The sequence below is a fragment of the Puntigrus tetrazona genome, chromosome 8 (assembly GCF_018831695.1).
Source record: "Puntigrus tetrazona isolate hp1 chromosome 8, ASM1883169v1, whole genome shotgun sequence".
NCBI classification, from domain to species: domain Eukaryota; kingdom Metazoa; phylum Chordata; class Actinopteri; order Cypriniformes; family Cyprinidae; genus Puntigrus; species Puntigrus tetrazona.
Window position 1 is genome coordinate 11351304 of NC_056706.1, and position 25193 is coordinate 11376496.

The 25193-nt window shown below is 37.9% G+C and overlaps 1 protein-coding gene across 5 annotated transcripts in view; it reads right to left on the reverse strand.

Moving 5' to 3' along the window:
* Positions 1-25193, reverse strand: part of magixa (MAGI family member, X-linked a) — a 41368-nt gene continuing 16175 nt past the window's right edge. For 3 of the 5 annotated variants that reach the window (XM_043246402.1, XM_043246405.1, XM_043246403.1), the window contains 12 exons: positions 24646-24823; positions 24068-24138; positions 23056-23223; positions 21155-21647; positions 20070-20580; positions 19928-19991; positions 18976-19374; positions 9809-10009; positions 8403-8476; positions 7949-8092; positions 7601-7739; positions 1-6013 (listed from right to left, as the gene is read on the reverse strand). In XM_043246402.1, coding sequence (XP_043102337.1) covers positions 5265-6013; positions 7601-7739; positions 7949-8092; positions 8403-8476; positions 9809-10009; positions 18976-19374; positions 19928-19991; positions 20070-20580; positions 21155-21647; positions 23056-23223; positions 24068-24138; positions 24646-24823 — 3191 coding nt within the window. In that variant the 3' untranslated portion in view covers positions 1-5264. Of the gene's footprint in view, positions 6014-7112; positions 7201-7600; positions 7740-7948; positions 8093-8402; positions 8477-9808; positions 10010-18975; positions 19375-19927; positions 19992-20069; positions 20581-21154; positions 21648-23055; positions 23224-24067; positions 24139-24645; positions 24824-25193 lie in introns of all 5 variants that reach the window. The other 2 variants (XM_043246406.1, XM_043246404.1) reach the window with 2 other exon arrangements.

Here is a 25193-nt window from a genome sequence, read left to right on the forward strand (position 1 = left end):
TTTTTCAGTTTTATTCAGTTTATTTCTGTAACTGCATGTCATTATTCATAATTCAAAACTCCCTGTTGATGCATTCAAAAACAATACAGTATCTTCATACATATCAAGAGCAACAATTAAAAACCTGTACATCTGTGTTCAAGGTGTCCCCTCACGGACTGCTATTTACACACTCAGCATCTTCCCTGCAGAGGACGCCACTAAAATAACGGCTACTCGAGGTCTGGAGGACTTCAGACCCGGCAGGTAAAAATCTGCAACACACTGCTGCCTGCTTCCTCATTTTCTATACTTGAGAGTCCTGTTTACGCTAAGTCAAAATGAAGGAGAGGACGCTTATGCTATAAAGGAAGTACAACCTTTACACAGGAGCTGTCAGAATGAGTTTTTCAGCCCCATCTGAACACTTGAAGTAGTTTTAACTGCTTTCCGCTGGCTTGCAAGTGGCGACCTCCGTATGCACTGAATGGGGGAAAGCGAAACAGTGACTGCAGCCAGCCAGTTGGAGGATCAGCACCAATGAAGGAAAAGAGCTCACAAGAATTCAGACCGGGCGGCTGCCTTAGAGAGGTTCTCTACTTCCTTTATATGACAGAATGTCCTCTGCTTTCATTATCGTGGGCCGAGCTGTCTGGCACGCAGGGGTGTGAAAAGAATTGAGAAATTATGCTGAAGTTATGGGTACGGTGTCAGATGTTTAGAGTAATTAGTAAAATAACGTATTCAAATTAAAGTACAAAAGTTTGCACGTTGTACTTTATATTTAAACGTCTTTTTAGAAATAGACGAGACATGAAAGCAATTTAATAAAATGAAAAAGTGAGATTTTCTCATTTCAGTTTCTGCATAAGCTACACAGAATTTAGCATTATCAGTGTGTTCGAATTAAAAAAAAAAGCCAGCCTGAAGTTATCATTAAATTGTTATTAAATTATTATTATTTATTTACTATATTCTTTATATTTGTTTTAGTTAAAGTAACTTTAGTAAGATGCTTATTTTATTTAGGTTAGTTGTCAATGCAACATTTCAATTTTTATTGTTTAGTTTCAAGTGTAAATAATTCATCTAATTTTTTATTTTATTTCAGTTTATCTCAGTTTATTGATGAAAAACATTTTTAGTAGCTGTGGTTAACAATATCATTACCGGTTCATCGCCAACAGTTTTCTCACTTCAGTCATATTAGTCTTATAATAAGAGTGCATGTAATATCAATAAGGCCAAATACATATTCATATGGCATATTCAAATTTCAAATGGCTTTTTCTCTTACAAATTTTCAGTTTCAAATAATAATTCTAATAACGGAGTACAATCGCTCAAGCACTTTACACCCCTGCCGCCTTCTATCCTATATTTCTAGAATATAGATATAAAAACATCTCCTTTTCATTCCTCTTTACAAATAAAAGTGTTCTTGTTCTGTACAATGGCTGACTCCTTACAAGGCCAATATAGCAAATTCAAGTTGAAAATTCAAAGCTGAAACACTCCGTTTGTGATTTGACATTTTAAAAGCGTCAAACTCAGAGGGCCAAGCGCCCATCTGCATTTCTCTCGGTAGAGGGAAAGAGTATGACATCATTGATTAGCATTTAAATGGCACATTTGCACTGATAGGAACCTTGCGGACATTATTATAATAAAAACCAAAAAAAACAACCAAAAAAAAACAAAACAAGAAAAAACATTGCATCACTGTATTCATATATCAGAGTATGGCTCGACCTTGAGACTACATCTGACTACTGAACACCTAAGGGTCTAAACTGTCTCCAGTACAAGGACACCTATATGGAGCACACATGTTCAGTGGGCATGCTAATTCTTATTTTTGAGGACTACGTAATTGTGGTCTTTGTGTCTCTAAATCTTGCTTTTAATATGTTGTTGAAGATGTCATGAAGAGGAATATAAAAAGACGGTCAGAGTGTGCAAAAACCACAGTGGGCACTAGGGGGCAATCAAGCTGTCAGATCAGATTCCACGATTTGAATAATTTGAAACTGGCAACAGATGTTGTATAAAACATTGCAATTGGCCTCCTGGGCTGTGGAATACAGTATCATGCCATGGGGACGTTTAATTTCATTGTAAGGGCCAGTGCTATTAAAACTAGTATACTCACTACAGACATGCAAGATTGAATTATAAGAATCATTTTATATATCAAGCTTCTCGTCAAGCCAGTGGGCACCTCGGTTTAAAACGCTGCACCTGTCTCAGGATAACTCGACAGTGCTGTATATTTCTGATATGTGAGATTGGGGGGGAAAAAAAAATAAAAGTCCAGATATGTCTATAATTATATACAATAAGCTTGTTTTCTCAGAAGATCTGCTACAGTAAGGGAAATGCTACAGTTTGAATGTTTTTGGAAAAAACAAACAAACAAAAAAAACAACGACTAAATCTTCCCCCTCCCAAAAATAAACCCAAACTAAACATTTACAAGGCTCATCCCAGTTTCTGTACAGTACGTGCTGATGCCAATGGGATAATCAGGTACAAAGTCAACATCAATACCCAGGCTGGTTGAGGATTCTGAGAGCAGTGAACGTCAGATGACACCTCAGATGTAATACTCATGTAGAAGCCCTGATTTAAAGTGTTAACACTTAAGATCGATCCAATTGCAAATTGCTAAATGCTTACAGGCTGTGAATGGTAACGAAACTGGCATGTGATCTCCTATGTAAGCATTTCTTGATATGTTACAGCACAGTAAACGCCACCAGTGATAAATTATAACATGTTCGATTGTATTTTTAAAATCCGCCCGATTCAATTGTCTTTAGAATATTTAAATCAATTCAGATGGGCGCAATAAAATAGTATTTCATCTTGTATGTATACGGGGATGCATTTTATTTGAATTCATTTATCACAGATGATTTTACTGTGCATATTTCTAGCACTCAGCTTTCCGATGAGCCTGCCTAGAGCTTAGCTTGGTATGACACAGAACAGAAAGAGATAGCACTTATTGCTCAGACAGTTCTGAGGTAAAGATCGATGCATAAGCTGGTGGTACAGCATGTCTGATTATCACCGGATCTCCTTTAAATTTTCGATTCACCAACCTGCCTGTGTATTTTAACAGTACACAAAATTACGAATCTCATATCTTAGGTAGAAAAATCCTACCGCAATTTTTGATCAGTAAGTCTTACAAAATGCATAGAAGACCTGTATCAAAATGCCCTTTTTCTTCTTCTTGGTTTTTTTTGTTTTGTTTAGTTTTTTTTTCCTTTTTGTCTCCTGAAATGAAGATTCCGATGATGCTCGATGCTGATTGGTGGAGGGCTTGGAATGAGGACCGATCAGGCCTTCGTTTTTGTTTTTTTCTCGATTTCTCAGAAATGTTAAGGGCAATGAAATGGGTCTGAAATACTGATTCGGAAAGCATACAAATGCAAAAAAGTATCACAATGGGAAAAAAATCAAAACTTTGGGTCCTGATTTTCAGCTTGAGGGAAGTCTATGTCTCGTATAAAGGAATATCGCATGAGGCACTTGTAATGGCTCTCTTTCACTTTGACTCACTTAGCTGAAGTTTCGCAGAGCGTGTGCAGAATATTTTCCCCAACTTGTGAACCAAGTCTTGCAAAGATATAGATGTTAAAGAGGCAGAACAGTATTGTGTTGCACACTTTCTACTATGCTACGTCTTATGTTCTTTTACTTGTATTTGTTTCTCTTTTTTTTTTTTGGTAAACACTGGCTAAAGAAGCAGAAGGCACCTGGAGAGGTTTGATACGGCTCACTGGCCTTATAATAAAACTTTAGTTCTGTTATCTTCCTTCCCCCCTCTTTCAACAGCAAGACCACCGCGCACACAGCAGGGGAGGGGTTACAGTCCAGTCACAAACAGCAAGCAGCTAATAAAAAAATCTCTTTAATCGCTTAGCCCTGCTCCTGAAGATCCATATTCGATCTAGTTTACTTTAAGAAATCTAGCTCTTCAGGGGCACGACTGAGTGACCGTGTCTTAAATAAATTTTCCTTTTTATAATAGAATTTTTGTTGCATTCTTACGAAAATAAATGGAAAATATGCTAAATAAAAATGTCAATGATTATGAAAAGACGCATGCTATGAAGGACATCATGAATCATAGACGCATACTAACTGACCTTGCAGTTACTGTCATGCTAGCCACAGCTTAATGGCAGCATTTGCTCATTTTCTCTCCTTGGCCACTGGATGGCGATAAAATCAAGGAGTGATTGGCCAGGGTGAGAGATTTGTGCAGTATCTGGATGACACCAGTACCGCAGTTCTAGTACTATATAGATATGGATTTGAGACGGAAGAGAAACAGATGGGGTGGTGTACTGAAAACCACATATATAGAGACAGAGCTGGAGAGGTTGGATGAGAGAGATTGTGTGTCTGCGTTTTTGTGTGTGTGTGTGTGTGTGTGTGTGTGTGTGTGTGTGAGAGAGAGAGAGAGTGAGAGAGAAAGAGAGAGCAAGCGTGAAAGAGATAGCAGAGAAGAGAAAGTTAAAGAGATAGTTTACACCCCCCTCCAAAAAAGCTAATATTTGTAGTTTAATAACACTCAAGTCATTCCAAACCTGTATGACTATTTTCTTTCTTCAAACACAAAAAGGAGAAATTTTAAAAGGCTATGGTTTTAATGTGCATTCACATAATAACATTAGTGTAAATTTTGCATGCAAAAAAAGGTCTGTTGTATATTTTAAATAGTGTAGAATTGTGTAAACACGGCTGACACAAAATTCACTTTCAAACCCGAGCAGGTTTCTGGTGATCAGTGCTGCAACTTGACTAAGGTCGATGGAAAATAAGCATAGCGAAATCTTTCGGGCTCCCATTAAATTCCAGATGGTGTGGATTTCTAGTAAAGTAACTGATTTTCAACAGCGCAATTTCATGAACAGGACAGCACTGAAATCTGCTCTAGCTCTCTTTGCAGTGTTTATGATAAAATGAGCAAAGATGCATAAATCATTCTTTTTTTTAATCAATTGATTAGATTCGCAAAAAAAAAAAAGAATTGGCCTAAACCAGTTTGTGTGTTTCTCGCACACAGCTATAATATGACTTCACAAGACTTGGAATATAGTATACGAGTCATATATTTTGCATCTTATTTTGAATCTTAAAAGCTTCAGTACCCATTCATTCACATTAAGAAGTGTAACTATTAAGTAAATTCCTCTAAATAGTCATACTGAATTGGAATGTCATGAGGTTAGGTTTTTAGGTGAACTATCCCTTTAAAGGAAATAGCATTAGGACCACAGTCCTCCCTTATTTTGGCTCAGCATTTTCCCCTCTAAAACCTGAGAGAGTTTGTGAGGGCTGGGGACTAGCCAGGGTCCCGGGGATGTTGTCGGAGATCCAGGAGCCTGCAGAGGGCTGATGGCGTCCAGGGGCCACTGAGTCCCCGAGAATGCTATGCTGGCTGCAGACACGCTGACTTCAGAGAAGCTGTGGACGGATTCGGCATCATCGTCATTTTCCAAAGGCATGAGGAAGGAGAAAGGTGTGCGCTGTGTGACCTCTGTTGTGCTGGTTCTGTTGTGATCCCTCTTTTCTTTTCTCACGCTCCCTCTCTCATTCTCTCTGTCTGTTTGGAGACCGTTCTCTCTCTCTGAACTCGCATCCTTCACTTTTCTTCTTCTCTCTCCAACGCTATTACTTTTTTGCCTTCCTCGTCGTCGTTCCTCTTCTCCCTTTCCTTCTCCTCGCGTGTCGTCCACTTTCTCTTCTCTCCGTGGCCCCTCTCGACTCCTCAAAGTGCCGGGTAAACTCCGTGAACGCATCTGTTGCTCTCTCCTTCTTCCTGCTGACCGGGAGCTGCCTTCCTCTGCTTCTCTTCCTCTGCTCCTTCCTCCTGATTCCCTCCTTTCCTTCCCCCTCCTCTCTCTCCTCTCTTGTCCGCTGTCATCCACCCATCTGCTGCTCCTCGAAAGAGAGCGATCCACTGTAGCCTCCTCGGAAAAGAGGGAGGAGGGGGAAACGGCTCCAGCTTCATGGTCTGAGAAAGAGAGAGAAACATTATCTACAAAAAGACTACGAGAAGGTGTCGGGTGATGGAGAAGTGGGTGGATGGATGACAGAACAACCATGTGATGTGCCAATGAATAGGGGGCTATTCCCTGCAATCTCAGGCAGTTGGAGAAAAACGCGTCCGAATGGTTGAGTAAACTACACTGTCAGTACAAAAAAAGATTATTATTATAGTAAAGAAAACCTGAAACTTGTTCTTGATGGTTATTTTGGATCAAAAGCGCATCTCAATTCTATATTTAAATGAATGTCTGCAATGATGGGTCTTTATCAAACGCTATAATTTAACAGAAAATGTGTAGCAGTTACAACAAAAGCATCGTGCCCTTTTAAACTGAAAAGAAAACAGATTTAGTTAAAAGAATATTACACCAAAAATCAGTTTGTCTTGCTTTACTTTGTCTAATTCTTGATATTTACCAAACCATTTTGACTTTTACCCTTTATTTGCTGCTTATTAATAGTTTGTAGACTAGATGTTACGGTAGGTGTAGGTATTGGGAAGGGATTAGGGATGTAGAATATGGTCATGTAGAAGATGTGCTTTATAAGTACTGCTAAAAAGCCAATATGTTAAAAAATAGGCATGTTAATAAGCAACTAGTTAATAGTGAGAACTGATCCTATACAGTGTTATTATGAATTTCTAATAAACTTTCTATTATAATTATGAAGGTTTTTTCTTATTCAGCAAAAATTGCATTCAATTGTGCATAAGTGGAATTATTTTATTTTAATTTTTTTTTTTAGAATTTTTAGGATTCATCACAGAATCCTGAAAATATGCATCAATTAAAAAAAAAAAATTTAATAAATAACTTATTCCACAAGCAACCTGCCTGCCATTATAGGAATAAATAACATTTATTCTTATGATGCCAGTAAAAATAAACATTACTTTTGTACTGTATTATCGATTACATAAATCCAAAATTGTTGAGAATAAAAAAATAAAAATAATAAGGAACAAGCAGAATGCAGAAGGCAGTATGAGAACTGTGAGATCACAAAGTGAACATTAAGGAAGACAAAATGACAACCAACAGGAACGAGGAACAGTTACCAACCGCGTGTTTTCTGTCCGGCCGATGACATAGAAGCAAGGCTCGCCCTGCTTCGAATTAGTCATACAAAGAGATAAGCTGGAAAGCTCCACTGGAGGAGAGTTCAAGAGAGAGAAAGAGAGCGAAAGTATGAAGTTGTGAAAGACAGGAAGAGAAAGAAGTAAATCAAGAGGAAAAATTCAATGCAGAGTTGCAAAACGTACTGGTAACAAGCTAGAGGATTGAACTTGTATCCTGAATGCTTTTGGAAACGTTCTGAAAGTCTGTCATCACCCTGTTTTTCTACCAAGTTTTTAAATGGAAAGACATATCATTCAACATATGAGCTCCAAACATCCTCTTACCTGCCTATGACCCTGACTAGAAGAATCTGATCAACAGATCAGGGGGAAGCAAAACGTGTGTCAAATATTTGCCATCAGTCGTTGATTACTCTTACATGAGCCTACATTTCTCGAAACCTCTCTTCCTATACATTACTTATTACTTACCATAATCCGCTACGTATCCATTGCCTTTCTTCAGTATGAGATGTATCCGGGCTCCTCCCTTTCGGATCTGCTCCACGGCCTGGCTGTGTGTCATCCCAGCTGTGCTGTCTCCGTTAATCTCCACGAGCTGATCGCTCACCTGCAATATGAGTCAGCAAAACCCTCTGTGACTCAGCGCAAAAACATCAACAGAATCTAATCCCAGCATGCCTCAGCATAATCTTCACAACATGACTCAGTGCTGCTCCTAGTGCTTGACTCACACTTTCAAACATCCCTGACTGAATCAAGTGAAAGGTTTATTTATTAGTGTCCCGAATAAAAAGCGCACTGTGTGTGTAGACTAACCTGCATTTTCTGACTGCGTGAGGCCGGTCCACCCTCCATCAGACCGAGAACGTACAGACCCATATTATACTCGCTTCCACCTCGCAAGCTAAAACCAAACCCTGTTGGACCCCTCTCAAGATCAACACTGTAATACTGGGAATCCTGGAAAGGGAGAGAAACAGCAGGGAGACAGCAGCTTTATGTGGTGTAGGGTATGAAACAATGGTTGTAGAAAACCTATTTTAAAGTGCATGCTAATTCTTATATAATTACTACACGTTGCTATCACATGGTAAAAGCGATTAAAATAAGGTGTTCAGAAATGGTGTCAATTTATAGAAATGTACACATCTTTCCTACAAATCTGTACAAATTATAACCAAAAGTATTGAGGTTAAAAAAAAAAGTCTATGGAAAAAAATGCACCCACAATACAATGTGTGTATTTCTGTATGTGTGTATGTAGTCTCACCTTTTGCTTAGCCCGATGCCCTTTTCTTAACCGACTCTCAGCATCAAAGTCTGGGTACTCAGGTAGATTATTGTCTAATGAAAAAATAGACACTAATGAGTTTAGACATATGCCTTATTACTGTCACACTTATTTATAATCTTTACACCAGCACCCTCTTGTGGAAAATGTTAAAAATACACCACACGGTCTAGCAGAAACAACATTATTGCAGAATATAATCAAAATATGCAGGAATAATTGTTAAATAATACAAATATTAGTAGTAGCAATATACTTTTTTTGTGTCCTTCATACTGTGTACTTAGTATATAGTAACTAGATGTGTATGTAGTATGTAACCTCAGTGTAAGTACATCTTACGTCTATAGCATCATAGTATTTCTGTAACTACTCACAAGTAACAATCCACTGAATGGTATGAGCAAGTACAAATGTGTAACAATACTTTTTTCCCTTAAAGTAGTAAAATGGGTACAGAAGGAGCTGGATCTGTAGTTGGTGCACCACTGTAGTACCACTGTACTTTGTAGTAATTCCAGGAACTGTTCACTGTACCACCAAAAGCGCTGTTAGTCTTGTTACACATACCATTTAGTGGGTTGTTACATGTATAGTTACACAAACATTAGAGCTATAAATACCATGTACCAAAGTGTACTTACGCATTGATTACATACAATGTACATATTATTATAAGGTATGTAAGTACACATATATTAAGGACACTTAATATAAAGTCGGACCAACTTTTTTCATTATTTAAATAGCTTCAAGGCATTTTACAAAAGAGGCACCAAAACGTAAGCTATATACACCCAAAAAAAACAAAGACATGTGAATATAGACTACTATTCAAAATTTTAAAAGAATACTTAACTTCAGCATGAATTCAGTCAAATTAAATCAAAAGTGACAAGTGAAAACTTTCACAATTTTCAAAAACCTTCAAAACGTTTCTAAATCAAATAAATTCAGTTTGTTTTGAGCCCTCCATTAAACCAAATAACCCTGACAAAATGTAACTGCAGGTGTATATGCATATTTGAATCAAGCAACGCATTTTTAACCATTTTTAACATTTATTTTCAAGGATGACTTCTGAAAGATCACATGAACCTGAAGACAGGAGTACTGGCTGCAGAAGATCCAGCTTTGTCATCGCAGGAATAGATTCCATTTAAATAGAAAAAGTTATTTTAAATTGTAATACTGAACAATATTATAATTTTTACTGCATTCTTGATCAAACAAACGCGGCCTTCATGAACAGAAGAGAATTCTTTCAAAGAAATCTTATTAACCCCAAGCTTTTGTGGAGCAGTAGCGTATGAACAAACGTATCGCCATTTACACGCATAAAACATAATTAAATTAGCAACTTCATCCGAGTGCGGTGTGCTTACTAGTGTGAGAGCGTGGTATAATGGTGAGTCTGAGTGTGTTGCCGGCTCTGCGCAGTATCTGTGCGAGGTCCCTGTGAGGCAGTGTGACCACTGATCTGCCCTCCACCGCCTCCAGCTGATCCCCCGGCTGGATCTGACCACTGCGTGCTGCTGGGCTCCCCCGCCGCACCGTCACAAACCGGTGAGACACTAGAGACGAGGCTAAAGAAAGAAAAAGAGACGGAAAGAAAGATATTCATCCTCTCTTCAGTGTAAAAGAAACTAAATTCTTGGTGCTTTAGAATGGGTCACTAAGTATTTTTTTTCCATTTGGTAAAGCATGATGTGATGATACAAAGAGGCACATTCCTAAATGAACTGCATGAATCACTGAATCAAAACAAGATTAATACAGCTCACAAAACATTGAACAAATTCCGCACTTAAACTTTCACGTTTGCATAACCACGGGACACTATGGCCTTACCGCCAATACTAGACACAGCCGCATGATGATTTATTTAGTTATTTTAATAGATTATGTACAAACATGCACGAATGTTAAAGCTTCAGAAGTTACATTACAGCACAACTCATATTTAACGCTACAGGGACAGTTTGCCCCAAAAATCTCAATCAGCTTTAAAAGTCATAAGGATGAGCAAATTATTTTTATTTACATTATTTAAATCGAATTAGTTCTTCCCTTTCAACATTTACTATAAGTGCGATCAGACACAAAACTCACACAAAACTACCAAATTCCTAAAAAAAAAAAAAAGAAAAAAGAAAAACAGAAAAGAAAAATGTTATTCAAATGTCATTTTTTTCACTTAATACTGTGCAAAATATGTTTTGTAACTAAATTCCGTTGGAAAGAACATAGATTGGAATTCAAACCTAAGACTCACATCTCTGCATGAAAAGATTGTTCATCTAAAAGTTTATTTTGACATGTTCTCCATCACACTAAAGGAAAGCATTGTTCCACAGGTTTTCACATTCCACGAAGGAGTTTCCAAAATAAAAATCCTCTCAGAAATGGCAAACCTGCAATAACTCACTAGAACAAACTGTTCCACCTGCTAGTTACAACTTGACAGCCATCTTGGCATTGAAATCCTATGCATCAATCATGTTTATTGTACACCTGTGTTTGTTTAATTATTGCCTTCTCTTCGGTGTGTCCCAAATTTCCCTGTTGTTGTCCTTTGATGGGTCAGTACTCACCCTGTGTAGCCTTTTGTTTGTCAAAGACGCTTTGAGTATGATGTGTTTTGTTCCACTCCAACCTCGTCTGTCCACATTATTCAGTCTTTCAATCTTGGCCAAACAAGAGGTTGGTTGCCAAGATTGTAATCTCAAAGACCTGCGTACAATTACCCTGAGCGCTCGCCATCATGTTACACAGAGACAGTCAATTAAAGAAAGAAGAGCGAGACATAAAACATCAGACAGCAGACTGAAATACTGCTCTGTTGCCTTAAGCATTCTGCTCCATATACGTCTTTGTTGAGAGATGTTTCTGCGAGTGATGTGCAAATGAAAGGCACAAAAATACACCAAATTTAGACTGGCATGCAAGTTTTTAAAAAAGAGAAGCAACCACCTCAAAAAAAGGAAAGACAGAAAGATGCTAAAGGACATGATTAAGAATAGAACAGGGGCATGTTCTTCCACAGACAAAGGCTGCTATTCATCAAATAAGAGCAAACAAATCTTCCTTAAATTATCCTATCGAATCATGATTCTACTGAATGTAACCATTTATGTAAGATTTTTTAATCTGACTTTCTGTCTGACTTTATCACTACTATCACTACCACTAATATCGTGACATATTAGGTGGCTTTAACTATGTACTTGCATTTAATTAATAATTTGGTACAATGCTGTTATTGTGTACATGTTTTTACATTGTACTTCTATTTATAACAATACTTATAGGTAATTACATCTGTAATAAATTGCTGTACTTACATTTATAATTACACTGTTGACCCATTCATTTTACCTTAACCCACCCTTAAACCTACCACCAATCCTGTCTCAATTGAGTATAATTAAGAACCTAAGATGTACAAAAAACTATGATGTACATTCAGCATCGGGGTTTCAACAAAAATATAACAACAAAACTATTAAACAGAAGTTTTTAACATTGAAAGGAGAAATATTTCTTGGGCCCCCAATCCATATTATAATGTTTTCTGAAGGATCATGTGACACGGAAGAGTGGAGTCTCTTGAAAACTCTTAGGAATACAACTTAGTTAGATTAATTTTATTTTAAATTGTATTCATATATTTCACAATATTAGGTGTTTTTATTGTATTTCTGATCAAATAAATATAGCCACTGTGTACATGGCTCACAGTTGTATTTGTCAGCGTTTCCTAATCGAACAGCTCCCTGCTCCTGTGGCATACCGTTTAGCAGAGAAGTTTGCATCTTTAGATTCAGGGACTTTCCCAAACACGCTCTTAGCGCTGCCACTGGGCAGCATTGGTCAGCGAATCGACCTGTTTGTATTGATCGTTCACTCGTGTGGGGAAACAGCCAACAGCGCAGAACATGTAAAAAACGACAACAGGCTTGAAACGGTTTCTGTTAGCCCTTTAAATGGTCCCATATGCAATCTAGGTCAAAGGTGACAGTTTAGAGCACCGTTTCAAGTGTACAGGCTTGAAACTCTAGGTACAAACTTTTTGTACCCATATGTGAATTGGGATTCTACGCATTTCAGCTGCAGGACAACAAAAGGTATGCAAGCTCTGACTGTATATCAATAGAAAATAAATGGCGAAGGTTGCACTGACACAGTGGGCAGCAGATCTGAACAAACATGCCATAAAAGAACAAACATGTGTTCGAAATGTTCTCCTAATTTACACTTTGCTGCATCTTTTGAGCAAGAGCCAAGAAACACTTCCTCACAACATGAAAGTCCCTTTTAGATCTGTACAGAGTCCTGAAGCTTCCTCAGCTGTGAATCTGAGAACACCTCTAAGATCTTATGGATCCCTTTGATAATGATAATAGAACTGCAAAGCTTTCAAACTAGTCGAATAAACACTTTAGTTCTACTACTAACAGAGTATCTGATCTGTATGCACTTTCTTGACAATCCCAGAAAGAAATCACCACACATGACAAGATCAAACATACATGTCACAGAGAGAGAGTCATGCTTAAAAACAAGCTTTTCCATGATCTTTTCCATGCAATAACAATAAATAGCACCTAGAGAGAACAAAAAAAAAGATAAAGATAACAGAAACTGTCTTTCCTCACAAAGCTATTTTATGTGCATGAGTTACTGTTATGGGGCTTTTTGGTCATTTTAGAATTGTATTAAATTGAAGATTCATATTGTACATTTTCCACAAAACTTTCACAGAAGAAAGTTACTCATATGTACACATGTGTAGTTAAATTAGGCAAGTTATTCATTTAAAGCAAGTGGGTTGACTTGGTAATGTCCTTGTGCAGCTGCAGCATTTTCTGGGTAGAAAAAAGTATATCGAATGTTAAAAATTCTTGCTTTTATTTTTCTCCAATTGGTCCGTCTCTGGCCGTGGTAACAGACCCACAAAGTGGAAAAAGAGAATATTGTTTGCTGAATAAATGGTGATGTTTCGTTTAATGAGATAATCCTGTGTGTGTGTAGAGCTCAGGTGAGAGTGTGTTCAGTGTCGTGTGAAGCGTGTTGTGCTATACGAGAATGTTCTCCCACGTACCACATCGTTAAGTGCTTCCAATTATTACCAAACCTACATTATTCATGAGTCTGTCTATTATTCATAAGTAACACATTCATGCATAATTCATATGGTGTAAAACATCTTTGTTAATGAGCATATTGTTCTCTGGGTTATTTATAGAAGTGGACATACAGAGCCAAAACATTAAAACGGTTATTGTGTTTATACGGGGGATGCGTTTAATAAACATGGCACAGGGGGTTTATGTAATTTCATAAAAGTCTCCCTCATGATAAAGAAATAAAAGGGATGAATAGAGGGGTACAGCTGTTTCTGACCCAGCTGTCTGAAAGAAATAGAAATGCTCTTTGGGATTTGTAGTTACTGAACATCAGAGTATTTTGGCTTCATGAAGGTATACGGTGTTTATTACATAACTGTTATCAAACACTTCCCATAATCCTATAAATCCACACTGTTATAAATGACACAGTATAGTACAGGAAATCTCCACTTTCTACAAGAAAAAAATATATAGTAATCAACATTTGAAGTGGATCAAAACCTTTAATCAAAGTGGTTCTAAAACCTAAAAGTGTTATGTCTTAGGGCAACTTTTTCAAATGTCGACTACTATGCAATACATAAGCAATTTAACACTGACATAAACAACAAAAGCACGGGTGAAACTTTAGCTACTTTAAATGTGTGGAATAAATAGGTTTGCGCTTCAGAACTTTTAAACAACACCTTGTTACTGTTCACCTCCCCTATTCATGAGCCTCTGTTATATCACGTCTGGGCAGATTTCCCCTGAACTGCGAGCCAATGAGCCGTATGAGAGCCTAGTTTTTGCACACACCACAGGGTTCGGCGGGAAGAACAGAGCTTTTGCGTGTTGTGGAAGCCGAGTTCAGACGGGGGTCGAGAGTGGATGGATGCAGTGCTCTAACAAAACTCCTCATGCAGAGTAGAGAACAGAAGGACTCACGCTGAGATTATGACCTTTTGTCACATGTCAGAAAAACACACGCACACATGTTTACCTCAACTCCTGTGGGTTTCTGTTGTTGCTGATTAAACCTGAAGAGTGTTTAAGTTAAGGTACTTTCTCCGATGCATACACAATTTTTTCAAAACATGTTTTGTTTCTTTGAGCATTCCAACCAGCCTGACAACAGTTCAACCAATAGCGTAGGTTCGGAGTGGGGCTCTCTGATGAGCCAGCCAATGGCAAGCGAGGGGAAGTATTTGAGGAAATCCAAAATTTTATTTTTGCAATACCGTTTGAAATGGCACTTTAAGTTTATGCACAACGTAAAACTATAAGCAGTTACTAGGTTGATTTCCTACCATATGTTTACAAAACGATGTTCAAACCTACGTGACCTTTCAACCAATAGTGCAAGGTGGGGGTGTGGCTATCTGATCAGCCAGCCAAAGGCAAAGAGGGGGAGTATTTGCAGAAATATGTTTTTTTGTGACGTTCCATTCGAAAAAATGACACACTTCAGCTTAAATTATAACAAAATAACCACAGCATTAAGCAGTTCAAAAATCAAGAATCTTTGTCCAGTTCATGAAACCACAAATCACGAACCTTAACTTTAAAACTTCCTCATTTTCTAACATTTAATGCACTAACATCACCCTTCAGTGATCAGCGGAGTAAATGATTCAGTGAGAACATGACCAGTGAATGAATGGAATGCACAACATGTACCTGGGTTAAATTTCCAATGAAAGTTTCAACTTTTATTATGTAAAAGTACAGCATTCTCAGTATGAATGTCTGTTGAAATTTGCAGTTCAACCATAAAGGAATGACTAAATTCACTCACCCTCAAGTAATAAAAATATCTGCTTAACAACAAGTGACCAGGTGTTTATTAATAATTTTCTATACTTATCTTTAAAAACACTAAGCAAAAACAAAGCATTTTTTCACACGCAAGCACACATTATAGAGCCGAAACGGCATAGATGCAGATCACGGCATTAAAGCTAATGGTGACTGATCATCAGACCCAAACACTATTTACATCTGGCTGACCCTGCAGAAAAAACTATCGCAACACTGCTGTAAACAACAGAATCTAATTCTGCGTTGAAACTTTGTTTCAGACACAGCCATAGAGTGAATGAATCGATGTCGCACATTCTATCTAGGGATTTCACAACACATGTCCAACAAAGCAAATTGCATCATAAACATTCAGACATCCACATACATAGGCATGCTTCCATCCCTTTGGGGGAAAAGATGCAAAACCAACCATCTGTTTAATATTTAATCTTATCCAGCTTATTAGCTCTTGCATGTAAATATGTGCTAAAATGAACAATGCAAAACCTCACATGACATTGACAAAATATGCTCAACCAATGATCCAGAACTTGCGATGTCTGTTAACACGGCTAAGCTTCACGAAACGGCATCAGCTGACCCTAGAACAACTTGTTTCTCTGAAAGATGGAAACAGGCATAAGACAACGCCTTAAGGATATTGCACATAGAGAGGATACAGATAAGATACACACAATCTTATATTGAGCACAGCTGGAATGAGAATGCAGTGTTTCTCACTTTCTCTATTCTACACACGCCACACACACACACACACACACACACACACACACACACACACACACACACAGACAGCACATTCCCTACAAATAACCTCATGTAGATGATCTCACACACTTGATAAGATATTCAGGGTGAGCAGCTCATAACAGTAATAATTTAACCGAGAGGCAGAAAATATAGAGATACAGAGTACCAATATAATACCAACGCCAAATAATTATAAAAACGAGTAAAACCGTGGTGCCATGAGCTGTTTTGAATTTGTGCCATGGCAGTACCATGTAAATACTATAGTAAATGATTCAGGTTACACTTTATTTTAAGGTGTCCTTGTTAAGAGTGTAATTACACATTTAAGTACAGAGTAATATTAATTAACTACATGTACTTGCTTACTATATGATTAGGTTTAGGATTTGTGTTTGGCTTAGGGTTACGTGCATGAAATTATACATTATTTATTGTTATGTAACATGCAACAAGGACGCATTAAAGTGTTAACATTGTAGTACCTTGGTAAATTTTAATTTATTAATACTATAATGTTGCTATGTGATGTCTTTGCGGGACCATGGTACTACCACAGTGCTTTTTTCTAATGAATAAACCATAAACAAAAATATGGTTATACCACATAAGTAATATCAAGGCACCATATTCAATATTTTAAAAACAATCTCAAAATGTAGCAGTAGTTTGAATATACCATGTACTGTAGTAACAAGGGACTCGTTCCATATAAATATTATAAAAGTACACCATGGTTCAAGAGGGGGTTTTTTTCACTTCATTGCTATTGAAGTCTGTAAGAAGAAATATGGACCCCTTTACAATGTGGATGATTCTTTGTTCACTGGTCCAACACATCACATAAGAATTAAGCCTTTCATTGGCACTGCCTGTGGAAATATTTCAGGCATGTGATAGCCCAGGTGAAACCCATCTCCAGCACACTCTGAAGTATGAAAAGTACAGAGATATAATCAGAAGGGGAGCACTTCAGAAGAACTATCCCGGAGAGCTCAAAGACTACGGATACAATGCAACACATGCAAAACACTCATCCTGTTCTCTCTCACATGAACAAACTGTTACCTGAATACACCCTGTTTCAATTCAAACTAATCACAAAGCTTTAGGAAACACACATTCCAAGAAAATGTTTAAAATCCACCACTGATTTTTAAGTAAAAACTACCAAAGTCAATAATGAAGTAGAATACAGATATTCTAATATATAGAGAGTCCATAATAGGTAAATCAGTATTTACGTTTCGCGTCCTTGACCGTTTTCAGGGCAGACTGAAGCCTTTCCAGCATGTTGTCCTGATAGACTTTTTAAATCCAGCTTCAAATCCGGAGAATTCCTGACGCTGACACTTTAATCTACATATAATATTACAAAACAACGAGGGAATTGTGAATAGAAGGACTGTTCAGGTGTTTTTTTCCCCTTAGAGCAGAGACACAGAGGACGCTTCTACTGACAAAACTGAACTGAGGAAAAGAGAGAGGGGGAGAGGGTGAAAGTGTGCAGAGAGAGAGAGAGCGACAGAGAGAGAGAGAGAGTGAGAGAGAGAGAGAGAGTGAGAGTGAGATTGTGAGTGAAAGCAAATAAGAGCGATTTAATACTACACTGATTCCTCTCACAAAAGCAGCCTCATGAGAAGCAAAGTATGTGATATTTAAAACCCTATATTGGGATGTTTAACAATACACACACTACTGTTGAAAAGTCTGGGCTATGTGTTTTTTACCATATAGAAAACAATGCTTGTACTGGGTAAGGATGTATTGAATTGATCTGAAGTGACAGTAAAGACAATGTTACAATGTTACACAGATTTGTTTTAAATAAATGCCCAGACTTTTGCCATTTATTTTTGGACAGTGATATCATAGAAATTTGGCTAAAACTAATTTGGTATATTGCGAAATTATAAAATATATATCATTGCGCTGAAAGCACAAATGTTTCCATAACTTAAGTACATTGGACATTTGGGTGTTACAACTGAAATTACGAAGGGCATTTCGGATAAAAGAATACTATAGTATTGTACTAAATGACATACTCAATGTATTGAATTATGTCAGATGCACTAGTTACTAGAACAGTTCATGTAAACATTTGGTTCTTTGAATTACTGTAGCTACATAAACGTTTAGAAAATGTAACAAAATCATAAACATCCAAATCAGACAAATGCCAACAGTTCTTTCTCGCAAATGCCTGTGTTACAGAAGAAACGATATAAGACCCAAATAACACTGAACAAGTACTGAACTACAAAACAACTGAACAAAGGACAATGCACAAGAAAAAAAACAAAGAAAACAGGAAAAACTGTGCACCTCAGGAAACTGTTCCATTTGTTGTTTCACAAGTACAAGAACTGCTAGAAACAAACCCTGACCTCATTTGGGCTTTAACTGATCCTACATTTATATTTAACTTACACCCTTAACATTTAGAGCGGTGTGATACAAATCATACATGTGCATTTATGACTAATTAAAAAAATTGTAAAGAGCAAAAGCCTCAAATTGGCAAAGCCTCAAATTAAGTAAAAGAAATCATGATTAATCTGCTAATTAGGGATTTTTGTGTACATGCTTATTGCATAATAGCATGACTCAGATGACCAACATGCTTAGAGGGGCAAAATGCCCTTTTTCTTGATTTTTTTTTTTTTCAATTCACCTGGCCTCCAAACATGGAGCAAAGCAGGAGTACATACTCTCTTTGTGATACTTAAGTAGAATATATTTCCAGAACCACTTTTTTTGCTTCTAAATACCAGAATAACCAAAGATAAAACAAAGGTCACAAGATCACATCCATTGGCCAGAAATTATAAATGCAGATCATCCTCAACCCAGCCTGTACTTACTTCCATTCATTACGTCTTGGGATGCGATGACAAACCCAAATCCTTCTCCTGGTCTCCGTCTCAACTCCACCTCCATTGCTCTGGAAGAAATAGCTCCCCTTGTATCTACATGGCTTTTGGATACTGCGCCGAGATTAGAGGGAGCAGTACGGCTCCACTGAGCAGGTCCGTCCTCAACTCCTATCCAGTCCCGGGGCTCTAGGGTCAGGGTCACAGGCACTGAGTCCAGGAAGCTGGTGCTTTGGACCAGATTGGGGAGATCAGCGCAGGGCGAGGAGGGAGAGAGGGTGCTCTGGCTGGGCACAGCACCATCGGAGGAGGGCGAGGTCAGATCAGGGGTGCCCAGGGAGGGAGGAGGTCTCTTATAGGCATTCGGGGAGCCTGGGGAACAAAGAGAACCTGAGAGAGAACAGGATAGTCATGGGCGATAGAGGCAGGATGTATGCTGTTCTGTGTAATGGTATAATTATATTATATTAGTTATCATACAAGTTGTTTTTATTTAATATTATTTTAAATGTAATGGAATTGTCCAGTATTTAATATTCTGCGTTTAAATTGGAAATTTCAAATTTAGGTTACCTGATTTAAATAAAAATGTAACTAAATCTTTACAAAAACAATCATTTTTACACACCCTAGTTATAGTTATATATTTTTAATATAAGACATTTGTTTGAACTTCATTGTTTTCCTCCATAGAGTTTAATTAACGTAATTAACGTATTGTACAGATTTTGTTTGTACTATGGTTTGTATTTAGTTGCGCAATAACAAATGTTAAGCCATTTCTCTTTTACATCTCCCATTAATTTTTCACACTAAATATTATAAAGTTTTGAGTAATTTATTTGTAATTAATTTAGATTAAATAATCAAAATGGAAATTTCTGTGTTTTTTTAATGGATTATTATAAATTATTTATTCATAGACGATGTGGAGGACACTTACCTCCTCTGTAAACCAGTAAGACCACCTCACCCTGTTTGGTATGTTCTTGCAGCACTCGCTGCACCTGTTCATATGAAAATAATCATATCGTTTGCAAGGATTCAAATATGTAAGGTTGATGAGGGAAGAGTTCATGAATTACCTGTGCGAAACTGAGACTCTGCACATCAGCGCCATTGATTTTAATAATGGCGTCCCCTGGCTGTAGGGAGTGGCACTGTCTTCTGTCCCAAACTCTCTTCACCACCGCCAGCTGCCCTCCCTGCCCCCCAGCCGTCACACTGAAACCCATACCCCCTCCCTCACTCCTGCCCAAGGCCACAGGTACCAGCTCACCACCTCCCCCGCAGCCTACCCCACCTGGGGCTCCGGGGGACCCAAGGCCACCCGGAAGAGGTCGCGGGGGATTGTTGGCTGGACACCCATTGAAACCACAGGGTGGGTGCTCGGTTGGGGGTGCAACAGCAAGAGATGTTTGGGGCATTGGAGGCCGCTGAGTGTTGGGCGCTCCAGGCGGGACGGTAGGACCCACCTCAGGCTGGGGCAGCGGGAGCGCAGCAGAGGAGAGATCGCTCTCGGAAGACTTAGAACTGTGATGGACGTGAGAAGGAGCTGGAAGAGTGTTGTTGTTGTAGCTTCGGACAAGAGAAGCTCTAGATGGAGAGTGAAAGAAATAAATGCTTGTGCAAAAAAAACAAAAAAAACAGCATCAGTAACAATAAAATAATAATTATAAAAGTGCAGTAATAATGATCATTAATGAAAATTGTAATTATATTATTATCATCATTATTAAATTATTAAATGTTAGTGTTTTAAATAATCACTGTAAGTATAATAATAATAATAATAATTATTATTATTAATAATATTATTAATAATTATTATATTATTAACTTATTATAAATTTTAATTATTAATAATAATCCTTATTAATAAACTTTGTTATAATAACAATAATAATATTATCATAAATTTCATTAATGTTAATTATTATTAATAATGAACAAACTTGTATATTATTATTTATTAATGTTATCAATGTTATTTAATAATAATAAAAATAATAATAATACATTATTATTATTAACAACAACAACAACAATATTAATAATAATAACAATTATTATTAATAATATCAAATCCATGATCACAATTTTGAATGAACACTGTTATTTATTAATAAAACAATTATAACTCAATCAGTCTGAATGTCATTCTGGTTACCTGCGCGTGACAACAGAGCAGACCTCCGTATCGCTATGACTGGAGCTCATCCGCTCTGATGGAGGAGGGGCATTTGAAGAATTCACCACCCCCATCCCTATAGTCCCTCCCACTCCATTTCCATTGGCCATCGCGTATGAAAGCTGGGGTGCTGTGTTTCCATTAGCATCCAAAGACTCTTTCTGCATGCGGGGGTAAAAGTTGTTGTGGTGGGACATGGAGCGGTTTAAGTTCACCAAGCCAGGCTGGTGTCCATCAGGATGTTGGACCTGGGATGGAGCAGATCCAGGGGCCGTAGGGTTGGTGCCTGTTGGGTCAGAAGTGGAGGAGAGGCTGGTTTTGGGACAGCCATCAGGGTTGTAGAGCATTGGATAACCTCGACGCAGAACCACGTCCACACTGTGACCCATGGGGACGGATTTCAGCATTTCCACTACCTCTTTATGGGACAGACCCAGCACACATGAGTCATTGATGTACACTAGGATGTCCGCTGAGAGAGAGACAGAGCAAGAAATATCTGCATTTACACATGTGGGAAATCATAACCAATCAGATTCTCAAGAATCAAAGTGGTCATGAAATAAGGAATCAAAATGTCCTTCATTTTGAAAGAACCTACTGTAACTCTCATTCCTACCCATCAAAAAAGTCTGACCTTTGTTTGAGTTTTGTGAACTGGTGTCAGAGATAATTGAAAATGGTCATGATAAAATAAAGAATAACTAAAATCAATAAAAAATAACATATCTAAACTAAACTAAAATTAAAAAGAATGTTTTGAAAAAAAAAAAGGCAAACCTTAAAGGATTTTTTTTAAGCTACCATGTGACCCCTTTAAGGATAAGAGAGGGAGTGATCGTGTGTGTGTGTGTGTGTGTGTTTGGTTTTGTTAGTACACGTGAGTGAACAGTGTTGTGTGTATGAGACAAGCAGATTAAAACCTACAGGCCCATCTGGATTAAGAGCAGATGAGCAGATTCAAACCATGAGACCCTCCAAATCACCAAATACACACACACACACACACACACACACTACTCTAATCCAGAGAGAGAGAGAGAAAGAATGTCAAGGGATTTCCTGCCTAAAATAAAAGTGAGGATTGGAGGGATAGATTAAAAGATAGGGAGAGCAGAAAAGCAAACAGCTCATGGTAAAATCTATCTTTTATCCATCCGATCCTTTTCTCTCCCATGGTTTTTCTGCCATCTATAAATGATCTGACTTAAATCCAGATCTATGAGGCTTTTTGTCTTCTAAGCATAAAAAGAGGATGTTAAAGTCAGCAGTACCATTACATCACATATGATTCACAGTGTCCTTAAGAGCCCCCTGCACAAAACTCTTTGTGTTATTAAATTATTATATCTGTCATAAATCTATAAATATTTAAAGAACTGACCATTGAAGTGCCATCTCCTGTACAGCAGATTTATACAGAAGCAGCAAAAAGCATTACCAAAAGAGAACACCCGTGTTGCCAAGGTAATATGAATGTGGCATGTAGGAAAATCCCTGATTTCTTTTCTTTTTTCCTCCAAATTTATATTTAAAATTTCAATTGCTCTCATTGTAGCATTATAATATCCGTATCTGGTTGAAAACATAAAAAAAACATTGCCTCTGTGAAAGTATTATACTGAGGAAAGACGTGAGCATCTTAACATAAATGACTGTTTTTTGTCATTTTTATTTTAAATAACATAGTTTTGCTGAATAATAATGAATAATTTTACATAACTTAAAATCACTCACCATTGGAACATTTCAATTTTAGATCCTGATCACCGCTATACTTGTTTTTAGCTTTTCGTGTGGTAGTGTTAGCAATAATGGGCCAGCTGCATCTGTTGTGTTGTTTTTGGTTTTTTCTTAAAGGACACAGGGTTAAAACTCACCTGTTTTGAGTGCAGACGGGCCTCCAGGGGTGACGCTGTACACCTGCAGGAACTCTCGAGGTCTGCTGCCACCCACTATGTTAAAGCCAAACCCACGAGGCCCTTTCGACAGGCGGGTGTGTATGGAATAGCCCTTCAGTTCAGATGGTTGGTCTGTGAATGCAGGTACTAATTCACACACACACACACACACACACACACAAAAACACAGCAAACATAAAAGTAAGTATCTATACATGGGATGCCAAGTCCACAGTTTTTAAGCCAAACCACCTACACTACTGTGTTTCAGGGTGACGTTAACTGCTAAACAACAGTGCCATCTGCTGGGATATGGGTTGTACTGGTTGTACTCTGTATAAAATGTTCAAATCACACACTTTTTATATTCTGCAGTAAAATGTGCTGTACTGGCAAAATGTATATTTACTTCCAGCTTGATAACTGGACTCCAAACTGCTGAATTAAGCATGCAATGTAAAGAGCTCGAGTGACAATACGGTATACTACCGTAATCTGAAACCTGCAAAATGTATATGATTTCACAACATTAGGTATTATACCATATATACTCACTATCTGTTTTTTAAACTTGTACAATTTTTATCCTCATGCTTAATTAGATTTGAGATATTTCTGCACATAAATGTATTGGTCAAATGTACATGGCCACGTGTGCGCATAGTAACAGACATAATGACTTATGAAGATCACTCAGCTCAGAAGTGATAGCAGACATGACCTTCTTAAATCTAAGAGAGCGTGCTCTGAGTGATAGATAACATAAAAAAAAAGAAGAGAAAGCGAGTGGAGAGAGATGAGGGGATCATGGATAAGGTTTGAAAGGCAAAGGAAACAAGGGATAAGATGAAGGCGTGAGAGAAAGACTAAATGGCTCCAGGAAGGTTTGTCATTAATCTTTGTGTGAAGACTGCAGAGAGAGCCAGAGCATGTTTGGGGGCAAAAAGTGGAGAGGAGCCAAGCTCACACACATGCACACATATACACTCACACTCTGTCTTGCTGACAATCTCTTTGCCCTGAGTCCTTGGGTCCAGCCAGCTTGTGGTCTTTGAGTTATGGCTGAAAAATGAGAAATGAGAGACTTTTTTTTCCCCCTCACAAGGTTTCATCAGCAACTTTAAGATGAAATATAACAGCAGTTCCGTGAGCAATAAACATTAAAAGGACTTAATTTTCAAAGATAAAGGCAAAGATTTTTCACTGACGTGAATCTTCAAGTTGTCACCCTTATTTTACACAAACTTTCATCAAAAAGACAGAATAACCACATTAAGCTGACTTCATTTCCATAGATCTAGGCAAAGATTATCCATTTTTTATTGACATGCATTTTGAAGTTCAAATTTGTTCCCCTCTGAATTAAACATTTCTCATTGACGCACATCTTAAAGTTCAAGTGTTCTCTTCGCATGTCAAAAATCCGACGTGACATACAAAGGCATCATGTCAAATTTGACTATAATCTTTGATTTACTGGAGGAAGCATATGACCTTCTGTCTCTATTCTTGCCCACTCTGTTTCTCACTATACCGTCTTATATTTTCCTTCTCCCCCTGCTGACTCACTTGATGTAATAGGGTTCACCCGTGTCACTGAACGCCAGCTCCCAGTTTTCAGGCAATGCCCCTCCACGTGCTCCGTTCTCCATGGCAACCCCTCCATCCCGCCCACCGCTTGAATCCCAAGTCTGATTAGGTGAGACAATGGTGGTGGGAGGGGCACTGCTGGCTCCTGCAGACCCCGCTGGGAAACAAAGTACAGTGAACATGACATGAGATGCAGCCGTCTTGTATAATCTCAGGCCAGCGAGAGGTCACGCTGTTCATGTTACTCTCCTTTTGCCAGCTCTAACATGAGAAAGGCATCAATCCTAAATACAGTTCCACAGTTCAAAAACCGTGGGTTTAAAATGCAAAAATGGTTAAAAACATTACTCAAATCCAGAGATGCTGGAAGATGCAGCATGCCAGACAAAACACACACACAATATTTAAGCAACAACAAAATAACTTCTCACTGGCTTTTGCTTTTCATGTTAGGTTTTTTTTTATTTTAACAATGGCTTTTAGAAGATAAATGCATTGTCTGTGTAACAGTGGAAGGAGATAATTAG